General features: G+C 40.6%; 2 protein-coding genes across 6 annotated transcripts in view; both read left to right on the forward strand.

The window, feature by feature from the left end:
- LOC137978940 (inositol-3-phosphate synthase-like) overlaps positions 1–9,732 on the forward strand; it is a 16,922-nt gene extending 7,190 nt beyond the window's left edge. For 3 of the 5 annotated variants that reach the window (XM_068826060.1, XM_068826059.1, XM_068826063.1), the window contains exons 3-10: positions 1,089–1,218; positions 3,059–3,309; positions 3,471–3,623; positions 4,535–4,693; positions 5,563–5,646; positions 6,001–6,195; positions 7,708–7,925; positions 8,369–9,732. In XM_068826060.1, coding sequence (XP_068682161.1) covers positions 1,089–1,218; positions 3,059–3,309; positions 3,471–3,623; positions 4,535–4,693; positions 5,563–5,646; positions 6,001–6,195; positions 7,708–7,925; positions 8,369–8,591 — 1,413 coding nt within the window. In that variant the 3' untranslated portion in view covers positions 8,592–9,732. The remainder of the gene's footprint in view (positions 1–1,088; positions 1,219–3,058; positions 3,310–3,470; positions 3,624–4,534; positions 4,694–5,562; positions 5,647–6,000; positions 6,196–7,707; positions 7,926–8,368) is intronic. The other 2 variants (XM_068826062.1, XM_068826061.1) reach the window with 1 other exon arrangement.
- A 6,680-nt stretch (positions 9,733–16,412) lies between these two features.
- On the forward strand, positions 16,413–17,332 carry LOC137979030 (uncharacterized). The gene has a single exon (XM_068826185.1). The coding sequence runs from the start codon at positions 16,660–16,662 to the stop codon at positions 17,152–17,154; it is 495 nt and encodes a 164-aa protein (XP_068682286.1). The 5' UTR covers positions 16,413–16,659; the 3' UTR covers positions 17,155–17,332.
- Positions 17,333–20,705: the final 3,373 nt, after the last annotated feature.

Below are 20,705 nucleotides of genomic sequence, written 5' to 3' on the forward strand. Positions count from 1 at the left end.
CTCAAACCAGATGCTAACTTCAAATTTAATTGAAATCCCGAGTACTGCACCAGCCCACCTTGTCAGAAGCTCTTCCAATGATTGGGGATTAGCGCATTCTTAGGCTTTGTGTTTTCCCTGCAGTTTTACAACTTTGGCCATTAGGAATATCAGCAATGCAGTATCAACCTGCTCTGTCCTTTCAATTTCTTACTGTACGCCAATTTGGATTGTTGCTTTGTCCCTAACACAGGGATAATGGTTTGAAGATGCTATCTACTTAAGGAAAGTAGACAGCCATTTTTGACTTTGTTTATAGTGTTAGTCCTTGTCAAGCCTGTACACTTTTGTAAGTAGCCAGTGCGTCTCACTCTATTCGCCGGCTAAAATAGCTGGCTGCTGGCTACAACTGACAGCCCTGTTAACATTATGGCAGTGGCTATTGTTATGTGTCACAGGCCTCTTACTTTAATGTTTTTTTTGGTGTTGATACATGTTGTCACTGCCTTATCTCCCTAATACCACGGCACTGAGTTGGTTACTTTTCCAAGTGTTTGTGGTATATTTTTTGTTTGTTTATATTATTTATTTATTTAACTTTTTGAGTACTTGGAGATGATTACATTGTGGTAGAGAAGATGTTGGGGAGGGTGACTTTTCCTGAATGCGACGCTGGTAATAGGTTTTGAGATCGTATTGGCATTGTGGTGGGAGTTGGTTTTTTTGTTCTTGTCCGCTAGATGAGATGATCTTAAAAACTGTGTGTGAGAAAAAAGTGACATCGTCTCCTGACATATCAAACTCATCTCATAAAGAGAACTAGGGTGGCAGTTGAGGCAGAGTCACTTGTCTAGTTGTAATCAGGAGTATGGATGCCTGTGGTCTGGTTTGAACCTTTTAGTTGCTTTTCCAATATTAATGAGGAAGCATTTAAATGATGGTACCAGTGTTCAGGTGAACTTAAACTGGCTTGACAACAACTCTTAAGATCCTTTTTCATCAGAAGAGTTTAAAGGACCCTACCATAGGATCTCCTAAATTTCTTCTGTACAAAACAAATTTTACAACTTGTTTATTATAATTTAAAAAGTCTTCTCTTTTCTTTACAGAAAGCAAACTATGTTGGTTCTCTTACCCAGTCGTCCACAGTTTGTTTGGGAACTGGTCCTGATGGAGATGTGTACATACCAATGAAAGATCTTCTGCCAATGGTTCACCCCAATGACATTGTTTTTGATGGTAAGTTTTTGATAATCTGATCTGTTAATAGTTGATGAATGTATTACGATAATTCAGGCTTGATAATTGATGCATACTTCATAACACTGCAGATCCTTGAGTTCCAATTTAGGCCAAGGGTATTGTAGTGTATGCTGCTGATAATATTATGGTTTGGGGATTTGTAATAGGTGAAATGTCAAAAATTAGAATAATAAAAACTATAATGTTAAAAGTTATTGAAGTAACTTATTGTGACCTGTAAACCATTATTATTATATAGCCTGGGACCAGGCTCCGCGAAAAGGAACGTGGCGAAAAAAAAATTGGCGAGCGAAGTGAGCCGAGTGGGGAACTGGGGGAGGGAAGGGGTGGCGGAGCCTGGAGACATGCCTTATATGCTGCCAATCCACCCTGAATGCCTGAAATGTCAACAAGTCCATCAAACTGTCAAAAAGTTGACGTCATGAAGGAGTCTTTGCATGAATGCACCCAAAAGTCAACAACACGATGCACATGAGTTTTCGTGCAGGAGATATGCAAATTTGTCACTTGTGCAAATTTTTTTTGGATTTTCAGAACTTTGGTTTCAAAATATTCGACACTCACAAAGAAGCCTGTATCGCTTGCTCAATCTCGACATTCTAGGGTCTAACCCCTGAAGATGTCTTTTTTTTTTCTTGTGAAGTTACACAACGCGTTCATGACTTTCACTTGTTAACATTGTGCTTCATCATCTTTCAACATCCTCAGTCTGTCAACATTTGAGCACTTTGGCCAATGAGATCATGATACCAAGATCTGGTAGATCATGTATCAGTGGCATGAAAGGCATGTCTCCAGGCTCCCCCACCCCTTCCCTCCCCCAGTTCCTCGCTTGGCTTGCTTCACTTGTGAATCTTTTTTTCGCCTTGTCATGGAAAGTTGCAATTGAGGCCAAAGGTTTCAGTGGGCTTTACCCTTCCAAGTGGAATTAAGTTTTGTGAAAAAACGCTATTGGTAAAAGTAAACCTTTGACTGTTGTTACTCACTGTGCAACCAGACTGGATGGACCTATCCACAAAAAAAAAATTTAATGAACAATTTTGCTTAACCTTAACTGTTTACTAATACCCCAAACTCTGTCAAATCCAAACAACAGTTCAAGGACAGCTACAAAATGGCCAACAACTCACTAAAAAAAAGCCAAAAAAGAAGCATACAGATAATGCAGGGTCGCATGACCCAAAGCGTTTAAAATCAAAACAGGAACCCGGCTGCTATATACACAGACATTGCCAATATTGTTATAGCATTTACCCATTATACAACAGGGCCTAGTTGTTTAAGGTCAATCCGTGCAATTGGGCCCAGAATTACATGTACATTGTACACTTCAATGTTACTAGGAAACGATAGAATACCACACCCTTAAAGGGGTTGTGTCGCAGCATTTAGCCAATTCACCAACTGGAAACTGGCAACCAAATTAAGCGAAACGTAAAAAGAACTACTTAGAACATTAAAGGAAGGTTTGACTGGTGATAAAACAGCAAAATTTATACAAAAGGACCGAGGCGGGGATGTGCAAAAATAACAATGGATTGCGGTTTGGTTTTTAAAAACTGTTCAGCCTAACTTTTTTGCAAAACTTGTTCATCTCTGTTGTTTATCACTTATAATTATTTATGCTTGACAGATACTTTTGTCACAAAGCTTTGGTTTGTGCTGTTTAAAAATAATTTCTGAGTTAATGTTAGGTTGCATAGCGAGAAGGGGCGAGTAAGTGGTAAAACGACACATAGTTAACTGCACTGCCATGACGCAGCTTCTTAACATTTTATAATGTGGCATGTCTTAACCACTGATTTATATTTCTCAGGTTGGGACATCTCATCGCTCAGTTTAGCGGATGCATCTGAGAGGGCTCAAGTGTTGGACTACGGTCTCCAGCGTCAACTCAGGCCACATTTGGAGAAACTAAAGCCACGGCCATCAATTTATTGCCCCGACTTTATTGCAGCCAATCAGGCTGATCGTGCTGACAATGTTTTGTCAGGAACGAAGCAAGAAATGTTGGAGCAAATTAGAAGAGACATCCGTGATTTCAAGAAAAAAAATAGCCTTGACAAGGTAGGTCTAGGCTAACTTTGGTGGGGAGGTGGAGAGGGGCCCCTCTGGGGAGGTGGGGTTGCCATTTTAAAAAGTGATTTTTAAGTAGAAAATACCTTCAATTAACCACTATATCGGAATAAAAAATATATTTATTTTTAGTTTCCTCCTCTTTTTCTTAGGTTATTGTTCTTTGGACAGCCAACACTGAGCGGTTTTGTGATCAGACTGAAGGATTAAATGATACTGCTGAAAACCTGTTGCAGTCCATTGCACGCAATGAAAATGAAGTGTCCCCTTCCACAATCTTTGCTGTTGCAAGCGTCTTGGAAAAGGTGACTTCACTATCCATAAAAATTTACCGTAATAAGGAAGAGGGTACCTTCAATCAGGGGTTTTATTGGACGCCGGGACCCGGGTACTAGCACCTGTCTATGCTGAGTACAGTACCTGTCTTTGCTCAAAGGAAGTCTCAAGATCAAAAGCCAGACTTACTCTATCACAAGGTCCCTTCTACTTTAAAACTCAATGAAACCCCTGCTTGAATGCATTTTTGGGCACATTTTCATTTCATTTAAGAATCAGAGCACTTCAAAGAGCCCTTCAAAGAGCTACAGGGCTTGAAATTGCAGTCTAAATTGCCTTTGCGACTAAAATACCTGGAGAAGTCACAAATTTGTGACGTCTTTTCACCTTGACCCTTTCGAAACAAAAGGGTCAGTAGTTGCCACTTTGTTGCTACTTTTGCCAAAATAAACAAATAAAATAATGGCAAAATTATTGTCTCTCACCGTGCTTTTTTCTTTTAATGTGAATATATTGTAATAATTGTCGCATAATTTAGCTGCGATGTTACGTTCACAATAATATTCCATTCCTTCAATCATTGTCAGTGGTTTCTTTACACACAAGTACTGCGGGTTCATATTTTGTTTTACTAAACCACTGACAACACACTGCAGCACAACAATTTTGCGACTCAATTTTTTGTATCCTGTCACAAAATTGCGACTGTTTTTTTTTTTGTTAATTTCAAGCCCTGAACTAGTGCCCTGCTATGAGAACGTTTTCTCTGCATACTCAGATTTATCCCAGTTAGACACAGTCTTTTTATTCCCTTAAATTGTCCAGTGTTGCCCCCAAGTGATTCATCCATAACCCATTGAGTCTGAAGTAGAGTTTGCTTGTATGATAAGGAAAAAAGAAGCTAGAGTTTTCAGTTTAACCTTGCTGCTTTCATTCTCAGTGTTCATACATTAATGGATCACCCCAAAACACAAACGTCCCGGGGGTAATTGCCCTTGCCAAAAAGCATGGTACATTTGTTGGTGGGGACGACTTCAAGTCTGGACAAACAAAGATCAAATCTGTTCTTGTTGACTTTTTAGTCAGTGCTGGTCTGAAGGTGTGTACATATAATGTCTTTCATTTGTTGTTGTTGTTGTTGTTTTCCTGCTGCAATCATTTTACAAAGTTGACATTAGTTTTACTGTCCGCAGTACTCTCATTAGCATGTGCACTCAGTTGTGTTGCACAGTTTTGTGGCATCTGCCCATGAAATTGCCTCTATTTCTGCTACTCACGTTGGTCCAGTCTTAACCTCAATACCTGAAGTGGCTGTTAATCGAGCATATCAATGAATTGTTTCCTTTTAAATAAGGTGATTGCCAAGAGTGACATTTCAGAGGATAGAGGGTTTTGGGGTTTTTAAGTGTCTAATGTTATTTTAAAATTTCCTTCTTAAACCTTTGAGACTTGTTATTCGGTTGGGGCCAAAGTCACTCTATTATAATCCATTGTTCCTTAGTCTTTCCAAAGTGGTGCGGGGGTTGACATAAAGTAAAGGCAAGCAATTTTTATCCTCGAATTACATCCAGTGTTTTTAAAGACAAAAGTTGGCTTGCAGAAATACTCCACATACTCCACAATAATACTCCCTATTTTTGTTTTAAAATAAAGCCTTAGAACCTGCTATAGGATATTAGGTTAATGTCTAAAGAGCTCAGTCGTTTTTAAGGCCACTAATTTGGTACCCCATTAACATTAATTTTGCTTTCACTTTTAGACTCATAGTGTCCTGCGATAATGAATTTTGTTTGAAAATCTTGCATTAAATTATTAGCCAAAAAAAAAAAAAAACCAAATTATTGCAAATCTTTCCAATCCTCAAGGTCAGCTTCATGAATTTGCTTAGCATTATGATCGGCTTATTGGATTGTGTTTCTGATTTGTCAGACTTAATTACAATTCTCTTTCTTACTGTCTCCATTACAGCCTGTGTCTATTGTTAGTTACAATCACCTTGGAAACAATGATGGCAAGAACCTTTCAGCTCCAAAACAGTTCAGATCAAAGGAGGTGAATATTATTCCATTTGCAAGATTAACTCATTAAAACTCTTTGGCACTTATAAGCTTGGAGGAATGTCCCTTACAGTGCTGTGGCGGTTGCTCGAACAGCTCGCAGTAAGGAGGTAACCATGGCAACACAACCTCTGTCCCCCTCCTGGAGGCAGCAGTCACACTGAATAATCAGTGGAAGTCTTGTACTGAGCTGAATCACACTTGCCTTTGAGGGGGGTGGGTGGGAACACATCGAGCAAAGCAGTGCTAAGATCTAGTATTTTTCATTAGTGTTTATGAACAGTGTTATGAAGATTCTAGTCAGCCATTGCATCTGTTTAGCATGTTTTCAACTGTACGTTTTTTGCAGATCTCTAAAAGCAATGTTGTGGATGACATGGTAGAGTCAAATAACATTCTGTATGAGAAGGGTGAAAAGCCAGACCACTGTGTTGTTATCAAGTATGTTCCCTATGTTGGCGACAGCAAGCGAGCAATGGATGAATACACCTCGGAGATCTTCATGCATGGACACAATACTATTGTGTTGCATAACACCTGTGAGGTAAGTTGGTGGATGGAGGATTCTGGAAAGTTGGTCCTCAAAAGTCAATCCTAGATTTGTGGTAACATGAACTGGGTTTTAAGTTGAGCTTGTCGGTTAACTTCTACCTGACTGGTCTCAACTCAACCCTGTCAGGCTATGATAATATTATTTAATAATTGGTTTCATCCTTTCTCTTATGGTGAAGTTTATTTGAATGCCTTTTGGATGGACAATATTTTTGTCTCTTTGCACTGCATACAAGCTGTAAATACCATCATGTGTATGGTAAATGATGAAATCATCATCATCATCATCATCATCATATAATCTCATGCGTAGAGTCCAAAAGGAAAGCCGAGTCTGGCCTTGATGTGTCGAGGAGGCTTTTGTGTTCCTTTGATCCGACAGCGTGTTACCGCCTGGATCTCACTCCTGGTAGAGTTACCCTTGGCAAGCCGGGGATCGTCTCTGAAAAAAATATTTAATGTTTTTGTGTTGCGAAAAAGGACTACAAGAAGGACTAGAAAAAGTGGGGTTATTCAAACGAAACGACTCCAGTGAAATAGAGCGGAAAGAAATGTAAATATGATATCAATCCTACGCGAATGCCACAAATAGGTTTCAATCGCACGGGAATATTTCAACCATACGAATTCTACCGTGCTCATTTTGTTAAGAGCTGGAAACATCTAAGCCAAAGCATGAAATTTATACGCTCCAGTTTCTCTTTGATAAGAATTTAAGTCAGAGATTTTAAATTTCGGACACACGAAGCCCGTCTTCTTGCAGCGACCGTACGCAAGATTTCTCAGGGTGTAAAGCGCACTTCCAGAATCTGGAAGTCCGTTGTGATTGGTCTGCGTAAATTCCGGCTCGTTTCAGCAGACGCTCGTGGGGGAGGAACGCCTGTCGAAGCCCGAAGAGTGTCTGCATGGGAGACTAGTTTAAACCCCAACCGAATCAACACGCAGGATCTTAAAGTAACTGAGGAGAAGGTGCTGCCTTTGCAATGATATCTGCAAATGGTTAGACTTTCAAGTGTTCTCGGATAAGGACTATAAACCGTAGGGCCCCGTCTCGCAAATATCTTCTATATTCATAAGTTCCCTGTGGGACGTTAAAGAACCCACACACTATTCGAAAAGAGTAGGGGATAGAGTTCCCAGTGTTGTGGTTGTCCTGTTCTCTCCAGTAGAAGTGGCCGGCTTGACAGTGATGTCTCTAAAAAGGCTTACAGTGTATGAGGCCACCTTAGTAGAGACAGCCGAGTACTGGAACATTTTGATGAAGACGAGGAACATACTTAAAGGGAACATTGGCGTGTAAAAATTAAACGCCTGGCATTAGACAGCATAAAATTAAGTCTCACTTCCAGGAGTCAATGGGCTAATTAAACAAGACCCTCAGGCAACATAAGGAGAACAGCGATTTCATTACAGAAAGGAGACCATTTCTTTTTTGTTTGGTGTTCTTGTTTCGTGCTTCCATTTATTTAATTCCATTGTGTCCCATTTTTAAATCCAAACAAAGGACTCCTTGCTGGCTGCACCGATTATCTTGGACTTGGTTATCCTGTGCGAGATTTGTGAGAGAATCAAGTTCAAAGTAGCTGGCGACCACGAATTCCAGTCTTTCCATCCAGTGCTTTCTCTTCTCAGCTACCTCCTCAAGGCCCCACTTGTTCCTGATGACACTCCGGTTGTCAACGCTCTCTTCAAGCAAAGGAGCTGCATAGAAAACATATTCAGGTAGTGATGCAACATCAAAACCTTCCTTGTAGCTTTGCAAGTTGTGAACCCACACGTAATTTATTGTGATGTTGTTTGTCTTTCATAGCTCTAGTCTTGCCTCTTGTTGAACACTTCCTTCATAGCTGTATACTTACAACAGTGCGTACAATTGCAAGCACATAAATACAAAAGCAATTCATGTCTATTTTAGTCCAAACCATTCGCCCTTGTCACACGGCGGCCATATTGTCCTGGGAGGCCAAAAAAGCTTTGTTTTACCACGCCAAACCTCACCCCGTGGTTTCCACTGCGAGGCTTGGCGTGGTAAAACAAAGCTTTTTCGGTCTCCCGGGACAATATGGCCGCCGTGTGACAAGGGCGAATTTAACCCGTTTACCAAAGGTGTCGTCAACTGAGTCAATTTTGCATTTTCCTGTGCATTATTTTTTTTCTTTTGTCAGGGCCTGTGTTGGTTTAAAACCTCAAAACCATATGTTACTTGAGCACAAACATTCCAGAGAAGTAAATCATCAATTAGAGAATGGACCCAAATCAGATATGCGCACTCACTTGGAAAATGGGTTTAAATTCAGTGGCTCCATCAACGGGGAAATTAAAGAGAAGAGGCACCCTTACATAAATGGTGATTCCAACTGCTATTCACAAGTCAAGCAAATTATCTGATCTCATACTATTTAAGACATGATGATAGTATTACAGCGTGTAATAACTCGATGCGGCGTCTGGAGTTGCCCATAAGGGTGTTGATTTTTGTTGAATGCAGCCGTAATGGTTTTTACAGCACACTGGGAAGGCATATCTGCGAGCTAACCAAAGAAAGATGTCAAATTATTTAAATTAAATATGTACCACAGCCCCCTTAACGTTTTTGGCAGTTTTTGGGAAGTGGTCCTGAATTTAAAAATAAGATAATATTTACCTCTTTTCGGTTACTTTTAAATATTTTCATTTAGACAATTTTGAGGTGCTTCATGATTTTTTTTTTGTCAAAAGGCTATAGGCTAAGTACGCCATTTGCGAGTCCACGTCTTGCTTCTCTTCAAAGCAAGTCTAAATGCGAAGTTTTTGTGATGGTAATTAGTTCTACTTTACATGTGAATAAAAACAAATTTTCATAAGGAGAACTTCGCACTTAAATTCGCTTTGAAGACGAGGGAGACATGAACTGTGAAATGGCCTGTTTGATTTCAGTAATTATGCAGTCATTCTTAAGAAGGAGGCTAAAGTACACCTTATAGTATTGTGGTTTTGTATGAACTTTGTCTTTAAGGAGTATGAAGACAGCGTTGATGCTGACTGTTATTGTAACTTTGGCAGGTTTTATTTAAAGGTTATAATGTATCTGTAAGCTGAGGTATTTCTTTTCTTGGAGTTTTCATTATTTTATTGTTAGCAGGATTGTATTCTTGTTGTCACTCACCTGATAGAGGCCATGCTTCTTTGATTTGTTTTGGTCGAATGGAGACGAGTCAGTTTTATCAAAGTAAACTATTTATCTTTAATCTTAGACAATTTTCTGAGCCATTTCCACGGTGAAGTTTCATTCCTTTTTTCTCGTGTCTGTTAGCGTCAGACGACAAAGAACTTTGAGGCTCTTATATGGTTCTTAGTATTGAAAAGTGTAGCTTTTAGTTTTGATCTCTATTGATGCAAAGATGCGTTTAACAAAATTGTGTCATCTTTCAAGTAAGTCTTAAGTAGTGTGACACTGCCCACTGAAATTGGAAACAGTTTGATTTTCATCCTGAAGGTTTGTGTGAATGTTTTGTTCGGAAGAGGTTGATGAAGTGTGTTATGCTTACTATTGCGTTGCAAGTTTGTTGTTGATCACGAGTCGTAATAATTAGGGAGCTTAAGCGACGACAACGGCGACGGCAACGAGAACGTTACAAATTTGTATATTAATTTTAGTAGGCAAAAACAATAGCTTTGCACGCCCTGCACGTGCGTCTTTCACTTTTGTGCATTTCTTTGCCATCGTCAGCAAAACTACAACGTGAAATAGCCAAATTTGAGGTTTTATGGACAACGTCATTATTTGAGGATATTTTTTCATTTTCTGCCCTAAATTGAGCGCCGTTCCTACCAGCGTCATTTTGAGGAACTACCACACCCCCGTCATATTAAAAAAGTTGAAATAGTAAATAGTAACGAAGCGATTACAATAACGCGAATGTATATTTTGAGATGACGTTCTCGTTTCCGTCGCCGTTGTCTTTGCTTAAGCTCCCTATTATTATTGTTCGTTTTCGATAGGTTTATTTAAAGGCGCTGTTACACTGTGAAATGTTTCGTGCAACTTGTCTCGCAATATTTAGGCGACATGGTGGCGGGACAAGTTGCACGGAACATTTTACAGTGTAACATACCCTGCAACGGCCAAAATCGTTGCGAGGCAAGTTGCAAGAGCCGTCGCCGAAAGTAGAATTAAGTGGGTTAGTCACAACTAAGGGATTCATTCATTGTAAACACCCAAAAGTGACCTCAATCATTGCATTGGACACCCTTATTAGAGACGTTACAGGTGTTGGAAAAAATTTACTTCCATTGGTTCATTTATTAATTTTTGTGCATCTTCAACGTGTCAACAGGTTGTTTATTGATCTCGATTAAAGCTGCTTGTACGAAGCTGATGAAAACTTTTTTCGAGATATGCAGAGTAATATTTTTTCTCTCGGGAACCTTGGCTTTTGGGAGACTGATTAGAGGGGAGCGATTAAAGTTCCATGTGATCGGAAATTGTGCCGGAAACACCGGCGACAAATCCTTTGCAAGCTGGCGAAATTGTTTGAACACGCGCGAATAAATCGATGAGAACGAGCGGCTTCCGAACCGCGAGGGTTAACGAACTACCACTCGTCACCATGCCACTCTCGCCCAAAACACGGACTGAGTAAATGGAGATTTTTGAGCTACGGACGGACACCGGGAGTAAACATTTCCCACGCCAGGATGGTGCTCTCTCTCCCGGATTTTTAAACAAATCGTGAAAAGATACTTAGCAGTATAAATGTAGTGGTGTCAATACAAGTTAAAACCGTAGGAAAGCAGCCAACTTCCGGTTGCCGTCCGTGACGGAAAGAGGCTTGCAGCTACGCAGGCTACCACCGTGGGGATTCATGCCTCTACTACTTTACTAAACTTGCGGTCGAAAGAAAATCATGGCAATTCTCACATTGTATGTGTACGTCCATGACCCCGGAAACAGCCTCCACCGACGAGTACAATCTGGTGTTAGTAAAATTTGTTGGTTTCACTCTTTTAAAGGTACAAAGCTTAAGAGTGGACGTAGATATCTCCCTTTCGCCCCTGCGAACAGGCCACTAAGCAAATCGTCAGATGTTACCCGGAAGATCAGTAAGTGTCTCTCTCGGGAGGGGAGGGAATGGAATAGTGCTGGTAAGCAAACAAAGCGAAGGCAGGACCGTCTTGAAAAGTAATAAATTTTCTCTTCGGTAGAGACAAATAAGGCTGCTTGTCTCGTGAATGATTCTCTGCTAGCAGAGGTCTCTTTCCTTTTGCGTTCGCTGGTGTTATTATTTGCCTGCGGCACAGTGACGTACCCTGACCCTAAATTGTACTCGTTCGATTCACGTGACGTTTTATCGGTGACCTGATAAGCTATTTCACTCATGAATATTATAATGAGTAGGACTTAAAGAGTTATCAACGTCACCTCATGATAGATCTTTGCAATATCGAAGTCTTTCGTGATTATTGCATCTCCTTCACATCGTACAATGTGGACGTATTCTAAAAATAAATTGGTACGAGCGGTGTCAGAGTAAAAATAGAGCTGAATGAAAGGTTCTCATTTGTAAGCTCGGGTTGTCGTCAAAACCTCAAATTTGGCAAAGGATGTTGAGTGCAGGTTGAAGGGTAGGGTTGTAGGTCATTGCTTTACCATTTTTAACTGAAACTAGATGCTTCTGTGAAGCATACACTGGCTTGCCTGTGGTACGTGCTACAGAAAATCAGAAGGCACTGAATTGTGTGGTATTGAAATACAGCATTCCAGTCTCTGAAGAATAACAAATAAAAGAGAAGCGAGAAACATTGGCTTCTGGGCTGACATGTTGATAATTTTCAAGTTCCCTCACAACTTCTTTTCACCACAAGTGTGCCCTATGAGCATCCGAAAACTTTGTAATACTAAACTTCACTGAAGTCAAGCCCTGTTTCGCGGGGTTAGTGTTAGGATGGGAGACCAAAACAATAAACCCCTCATAAAAAACAAAAACATCTGACCGAAAATACTATTAACGCTAACAAATGCGAACTCAGCAAGGTACAGATTCTGGTAGCTTGCTTTATGCAAAACAAATATTGATGAAAAAGCAAATAAATATTGATACACAGTTTTCAGAAAGAGCAGAAGGAAGTTTCCCGGACGGTCGATCGAGAATAAAATATTTACGACATGAAAACAACATTAATTTTGAACCGTGAATATAGAATATAAAAAGTTACGATCCGCGACAAACATTTTGGGAGATTTTTTGCTACGTTCAAGTAAATTGCAAAATCGAACGTGACATGGCCGGAATTCAGCGGGCTCCGTGATTAAGTTACCGCGGCATGTTTACTAGCCAAACAGTGAAGCATCTGTGTCAAATGATGGCAAGATACCGGGTTTTTGTAAGTTTCTTTTTCTGTCAAGTGTTATAAAGTTTGACAATGAAATGAGCGAAGTCAAAACAAAGATCACAATCGCCCAACTCTTGTTTATGCAAAGTCAAAATTTACTCTCCTAGACGCGTACGACGTTATTATTATTCATCTGCGTCACAAGTTTTCACTGATTTTGGGCCTCATTTTGTTGAAACTCAAGCACGCTTCTAACAGGCCTGTGAACCCTTCCTGCTTACAGAGCAATACTAAAAAACTTCTCCCATATCACATCAGTTTGAACCTTAAGCTCGAAAATTCAATACACAACATGATATCATAATTCACAAAGGCAGAAAATACCACAGAATCCTTTTCCAGCGAAAATTTTATTGAAACAAACAACATATTTGTTCTTAGAGGTGAAAACCTCTTCCTATTTCATTGCGTGCGTGAAGACAAGAAACTCAATTGTGTCAAATTACCATGTACTTGAGGTAAATACTGCTCACTTTGATTTCGTCTCGACGGGCGATAGATTGTTGTCGAAGTCCAGTACTCGTCGCTTTTGAGATTCATGCCTAGTTTATCCAACTGACTTTCCATTATTGAGCTCCATAAGGGTATATTTTGTTTAAGGATCCACTAAAACGCCATTCGCGTTGCATGACTTTCGACGCCATTGCAGGCTAAGTTGATGATTCTACTGTGTCCACCAGAGAAATCTACGCAGTTCCACTACCCTCTCGATCCTAAGAAAATACGCGCAGAAGGCTCTATACACAAAGACACCACTTACCAGGGGAGTGACAGGCAAGACTTTTACCGACACGGAAAAAAAAAAACTAGACCCTCCGTGAGGGTACACTGGGTTGCCTGTGGTACGTGCAGCCCCGGAGGACGGGGGGGGGGACTCTCATATGGAACACACGGGGATGCCAGTCGGAAATTTTAAATTTAACCCCTGAAGGAGACCATCTAGGCGTGGCTCAAGCTTTTTGTGACTCCTAAAGGAGACCAATCTGGGCGTGACTTAAGCAAATTTTGACCTTGGCGGCTTAAAATATTGGCGCTTTGCCCGAAACACCCTAAGCGAGACCAAAATCCAAAATTTACACCCCTAAGCGAGACGACGAGCATCCCCGTCTGTTTCATTTGGGAGTACCCCCCCCCGGGCGTGCAGCGTTCCAGGCAAATTGTGACTGGCCCACGGGCCGATTACGGGCTTGCAAAAACAAAGCAAAAGGTAATTAAAAAACCATATAATAAACTACTTACTAACCGAGCTAGCTCGAGCCGTACTCGGGAATATTGGCCCTGGGTCGTTTTTGCACGGACCTCGCTGCGCTCGGTCCGTACTGCCACGACCTCGGGCCAATATTTCCCTGGCAGTACAGCCCTCGCGCTCGGTTAGTAAGAAGTTATTAAGGGGTCACCCAGAAGTCATACCAGCAGAGGCCCTTTGGCTTACAGGTTCTCACACGTTCGTACGACGAAACAGATCCTTTTCTGAGGTTAAAAACCTGGCTACTGGCCTAACTCTTCTTCCTACTTTCCCAACCGCGAGAAAACCGCGGTAAATCAGCCATCGCCAAAAAATGTTTTTTTTTTCTCAAAAAATATTTAAGTTAGGGGGAAAAAATACATCATTTTAAAGCTAAGAAAATAAGCTTTCCAACAGCATATAACTTATTTACAGAAAACTGAAACATTTTATAAAAGAGAAAGTTGAACGAAAAAATTTAAGAAAAATAACAGTAAAATATGTTTTCTAGGCAAAATTTGGTCATTTTAACGTTGATTACGAATTTTTGGATGCAAAACTAATATATTCTGCAATTTATCTGCCTTCTTGGACATAAATTCGACCGAAAACTGATAAGGCACGAATATTTTTAGATTTTTAGGAATAATAGATAACGTGGTTCAATGGGTAATGTGATAATGCGATAAAAGTGTCAAATTTGCGACCCATTGCTAACGGCAACGGAAGCGATCGCATTACGAATAATTAACCTCTGTTGCCAAAAACCACTCAAATAACCGGTGAGTGTAAAACGCAGACTGCAGACCAGGGATAAAATGCAGACTGAGGGTAAAATGCAGACTGCAGACTGCAGACTGTGGGTTAATAAAATAATAATGAAAAAAGAGTTATAAGAGTGTTAGTAGCCGTTTGTACTTTCACACTGAAACCCCAACACAGCTCCCATCGCTTTGGTTGCCCCACCGCATGTTTTATCGAACTCTGTAAGAATTGAAGCTGATTGAATCCTTGTTGTTGTTTGAAAAAGGACAGTTTCGTTAAGTGAGTTGCTTTTAGGCAAAGAAGTCACCACCCCGTAATTCATATGCCCAAGATACCGGGTTTTTGTAAGTTTCTTTTTCTGTCAAGTGTGATAAAGTTTGACAATGAAATGAGCGAAGTCAAAACAAAGATCACAATCGCCCAACTCTTGTTTATGCAAAGTCAAAATTTACTCTCCAAGACGTGTACGACGTTATTTATCACCAGGTAATTCCATCATTTTGGAAATAGCAGCTACTTTATTATTCATCTGCGTCACAAGTTTTCACTGATTTTGGGGCTCATTTTGTTGAAACTCAAGCACGCTTCCAACAGGCCTGTGAACCCTTCCTGCTTACAGAGCAATACTAAAAAACTTCTCCCATATCACATTTGAACCTTAAGCTCGAAAATTCAATACACAACATGATATTATAATTCACAAAGGCAGAAAATACCACAGAATCCTTTTCCAGCGAAAATTTTATTGAAACAAACAACATATTTGCTCTTAGAGGCGAAAACCTCTTCCTATTTGATTGCGTGCGTGAAGACAAGAAACTCAATTGTGTCAAATTACCATGTACTTCAGGCAAATACTGCTCACTTTGATTTCGTCTCGACGGGCGATAGATTGTTGTCGAAGTTCAGTACTCGTCGCTTTTGAGATTCATGCCTAGTTTATCCAACTGACTTTCCATTATTGAGCTCCATAAGGGTATATTTTGTTTAAGGATCCACTAAAACGCCATTCGCGTTACATGACTTTCGACGCCATTGCAGGCTAAGTTAATGATTCTACTGTGTCCACAAGAGCAATCTACGCAGTTCCACTACCCTCTCGATCCTAAGAAAATACGCGCAGAAGGCTCTATACACAAAGACACTACTTACCAGGGGAGTGACAGGCAAGACTTTTACCGACACGGAAAAAAAAAAAAAAAAGAAAACAAACAAACTAAACGAAGACCTTCACTGGGTTTGCCTTATAAGGCAACCCAGTAACAACAAAAAAAACAAAACAACAAAAAAAAGAAAACAAACAAACTAAACGCAGACCTCGACTGGGTTTGCCCATAGGCAACCCAGTAACAAACCAAGCCTGCGAACGCACACGTATTTCCGGCTGTCGTTCCCGGCCCACAGTCGGAAATATCTCTGCGTTTGGCAGGCTAAAACAAACCAAACAGTTTACAAAAATGCTAACCTGATGCTTAAATATCATCTAAAGCATAGTGTTTAGGCCAATTGTTTAGGCATAATTTTCGCATTAGGAAAGGTTTGGGCTTTTTCAGCGATGGTGAAACAATGACCTGCTTCCTGCAACTAGCAGTTTATACACCCTCCACAAATTTAGTGATTTCACGTCGTTTTTGTCAAGAGTACGGCAAAAATATGTGCTAAATTAAAATGCGTGCAGCACTAGAAGGAAGATTATTTTCCTCTTTCAACCAATGATATTTAATTTGCGACAATTAGACGACATGAAGTGGATACTCGATAAAACTGCAATACAACAAAATATGTTTGATGACAAAAGTGCATTTTAATATGACCCCTGATCAGCACACCTGCTTGAATGAAAAGGTCTCATTGTTATTTCTTGGTGGAAACCAAACTTTGCATTGTTCAAAGTGCAAGAAAAATCCGTGCGCATGTAACCCATGTAAGATTGGAAAAAAGGGCCGTGTTATAAAAAAACTAATTACAATTATAAATCCAGTCCCTTAGCGTAAATGCGGATCAAAATGTTCATAAATATCTGAGTTGGGGCTTGTCACGCAGCTAATATCGGGCGCACTATTGATCGAACAGTGTTCCACATAATACCCAGTCATGCAGGCAGGAAAGAGTTATTTTAACCCGAATGTACCCGATGTCGTTGTGAAAAGTCTCTTCCATAAATATGACACCGACAGAAGTGGACATCTTGGCAAAAATGAAATGTTAAAACTGTTGAAAGATGATTTGGGGTTGAAAGAAGACGAAGCTCGCGCTTGTGTCATGATGGTCGACAAAGATGGTTGTGGCGATATTTCTTTCGATGAGTTTGTGTCGTGGCTTCGCACAGAGAAGGGATTTAAGAACATTGACGACAAATCAAGATATTATAAAGTTCAGAAAGCTATTGAGCTCTTCAGGCAGTACGATAAGGATGACAGCGGAACTATTGATAGAGATGAATTCAAGTTACTGTTCGAGAAATTCAAGGCGGGCAATTGCAACGATTCACAGCTGGATAACGCTTTGCAAATCTTGGATACCAGCGGAGATGGAAAAATTTCTTTCGCGGAATTCTTGGCATGGTTGAACTGGTTACCAAGTAATTGAGATTTACAGATGACAGACGAAGTCGTTTTGGCGAACGGGAAATAAATAATTTATTAAGGGAAGATCTCGGCTGTCGGTGGTAAACAAATGTGGTCTTGTCGGGCTTCTTTACCACGTACCTCGAGTTCACGGTGTAATAATATAGTATGCTAACAAAATAAAAAAAACTTCTTTGTTCCGTCGACTAATTCCCATCTGATAGCGGCCATTTAAGCGATTTCCACAATTATTTTATCCTTGCCACGTTCGATCGGGGTTTCGACTGCAAGCAGGCTCTTTGTTGCGCGAAATCCGTCGAGAGAACGTGAAACGCGAGAGGGGTAGCCGCGAGTAGCTACTCGCGGCTCGCGGCTTGGCCCCTCGCATATCACTTTCTCTCAGCGGATCGATAGTGAGACTGCTCGCTCCAGCAGGGCTTAACTGCAGAATACCCTGCCATTTTGAAGCTGCACCTCTGAAAAGGCTGGATACGCGAATACGCAGTCGAAAGTACCACCCCTTCGCAGGTAAACTTCTAACTATATTGTGAAGTGGATACGCGGATACGCAGTGGAAAACATGGATACGTGGACATCACACATGGGAACTGGATACCAAATTCGTGTAACATACTTCAAAATGCTCTGTCGTATATGCATGGATATGTGGATAGGCCTAAGCCGGGGGCCTAAGCACTCTCGTAGAATTTTAGCTTTCATTTTACGCTTCGGTTAACAACACTGTTTCACGAGATCGTGTGAAGAAGAAAGCACTCGTTTACTGATTAAGCCTAAGCGCTCGTTTCAGTGATTAGGCCTAAGCAATCTCGTAGAATTTTAGCTTTCATTTTACGCTTCGGTTAACTACAATTTTTCACGAGATTCTGTGAAGAAGAAAGCACTCGTTCACTGATTAAGCCTAAGCGCTCGTTTCAGTGATTAGGCCTAAGCACTCTCGTAAAATTTTAGCTTTCATTTTGCGGTTCGGTTAACTGCACTTTTCACGAGATCGTGTGAAGAAGAAAGCATTCGTTTACTGATTAAGCCTAGTAAACACTCGCTTCAGTGATTAGGCCTATGCACTCTCGTAGAATTTTAGCTTTCATTTTACGCTTCGGTTAACAACACTTTTTCACGAGATCGTGTGAAGAAGAAAGCACTCGTTTACTGATTAAGCCTAAGCGCTCGTTTCAGTGATTAGTCCTAAGCACTCTCGCGAAATTTTGCGGTTTGGTTCTCACAATATATTTAGAAGTTTACTTGGGGAGGGGTGGTATTTTCGACTGCGTATCTGCGTATCCGCGTATCATCTTCACAATATACTAAGAAGTTTACTTGGGGAGGGGTGGTACTTTCGACTGCGTATCCAGCCTTTTCAGAGGTGCAGCTTCAAAATGGCAGGGTATTCTGCAGTTACGCTCGCAATGTACTGGAGGTTTGTCATTCAGTGGGGCATATGGAAAATCCGGACCTGGAACCAGAATACAAATAGGAAGGGTCGGTGATAACCCGTTGTTTTTGTTCAGTTGTACGTTATATAGGGAAGATATCTGTTTACAAACATTGCTTTTGTTATTCAAATGTGCCAACCACAGAAACAAAAGACCCTCTGTTTTGACAGCCAATGTGGCTCTGGTTGGCACATTAATGACAAATAGTGATGTCAACGATATCTTCGCAACATTCTATTTTAAACTGAATTTTACGGATTTGGCGAACGGTTTGACTACCAAAGTTCGCACCACAGGCGTCACTCCTGTTTTAGATGATAAGCACAAAAGAAATTAACCTTATATATTGGAATAAAATGTTAACGGTAAACAACTATGAAGCTTGTCTTCCAGATCTCGACGCAATGAAGATCAAGAGGAAACGCGGGAAGTTTGAGCACACGAAGCAAGTGTTTCCCAATTATTTAACGGTGTGGATAGCAAAGTGTTTTGCGGGGTATTTTCTGACCCGCATGGCCATACATCAATTTTGCAACTTCAAGTGACCGTTGTTTGGGTTATAATCAGAGTTATAATATTCATGATGATTATTACCGCAACAAGAGCCACTTGAATATCGGAGTTGCAAAATTGATTTACGACAACTCCGATGAGAGCACTTTGCTATCCACACCGGAATCGAATCATTGTGAAACACTTGCTCACCTTTCCTGTGTTTCTTCTAGATCTTCATTGTGGCGAAATCTGGAAGGCAAGGTTCGTAGTTGTTTATCTTAACATTTTAAATAAATAGATAAGGTGACTTTCCTTTGTGCTTACCTTTTCTTTTCTAGACTCCTTTCATCCACGACTTCAGTAACAACTCCCACTGCACCAAGGGATAAGGAGGAGTCTCAATGTCAATCATTCTTGTAACTTGAGCCGTTCAAAACAGGAGCGATGCCAGTGGTATGAACTTTGTCATCACAACAATGTGTAAAAAATAAGTTTTGCAGTTTAAAGTGTGTAATATAATATACAACGTTTTTGCTGAAATAAAACATCTGATACCCTGAGGTGTTTCTTTAGCCACGAGAGAGCCCGGAAGACGAGTCGCGAAGAGGCTTCGCAGCTCAATAAAAACCTTTGAAACCAGGGTAAACATCTGAATAATCGACATTTCTTATCCTTATTCCGGTTTCGGGTTCCGGATTCCAGCCTTTTCCAGACTTCCCGTCACTGTGTTACGTTTGTCGTGCCATGAGAGTGAGCTATGGTCAGGTGTCCGTTAATTGCTTGAGCTGGTGGGTTAGATATTACATTTAGGGAAATTTCCTTTTATCTGTTCTTACAACACGCTTCACTTCAACCCCAATTAAACGACAACAGGCTGGTTTATCGTGTCCTAGAAGACCGTTACCGGCAAGTAATAAATGTCACAATCATCAATTATTGACAATTTATCATATGGCCCGTACAGCCCCGCGCGCTATTGGGAAAATCCCCGTATGAGGGCCGTACGCATTAGCTCGAGTAGGGCCGGAAAAAGCCGTACGGCCCTACTAGGAACACGTACTGTTGCGTGCGATGCAATTTTAGGGGATCTCGTCGCTTTTAAACATCCAAGTAATTTACAGCCAGAAAAGCAAATATATTATAAATTTCCTGTACATATTTTTGCTTTTTATTTTGTCCTAACTTCATCTTCTGAGTGCTCTTAAATAGTGTAAAGAGCCCATTTGATAAAATGCTTATTGACTGAGTTGCGCTCGGTCCGTACGCCATGACCTCGGCCCAAATATTTTCCCGTCCGGCCCTCCCTCTCAGTCAATAAGTACATAGTATTTGACCAAGAGTAAGAAAGAATGAGTGGAGAGAACGTATCCACCATACATGAGCCTCTAATTAGCCCTTGGTCATGATGCGCAACTACTTCAAGGAAGACACCTGATTGGTTATCATTGTCTTCGCGACCATGGGCACGAGACCAAAGTAACTTCCACAGGATGGCGCAAAGCTTAAAAAGGATAGGGAAAAAAAGACTATCATGAAGCATGGGTCTTTATCACACGGCGTCAATGTTGAGTCCAAAGGGATTTGAAAACGTTTGTTTTGCCCCACCGAAACTCGTTCCCTAACTCGA

Source organism: Montipora foliosa, chromosome 12 (genome assembly GCF_036669935.1).
Source record: "Montipora foliosa isolate CH-2021 chromosome 12, ASM3666993v2, whole genome shotgun sequence".
Classification (NCBI taxonomy): Eukaryota; Metazoa; Cnidaria; class Anthozoa; order Scleractinia; family Acroporidae; genus Montipora; species Montipora foliosa.

Coding starts and splice junctions, on each gene's coding strand:
- LOC137979030 (XM_068826185.1), top strand. CDS start 16,660: ATGCAGGCAGGAAAGAGTTATTTTAACCCGAATGTACCCGATGTCGTT.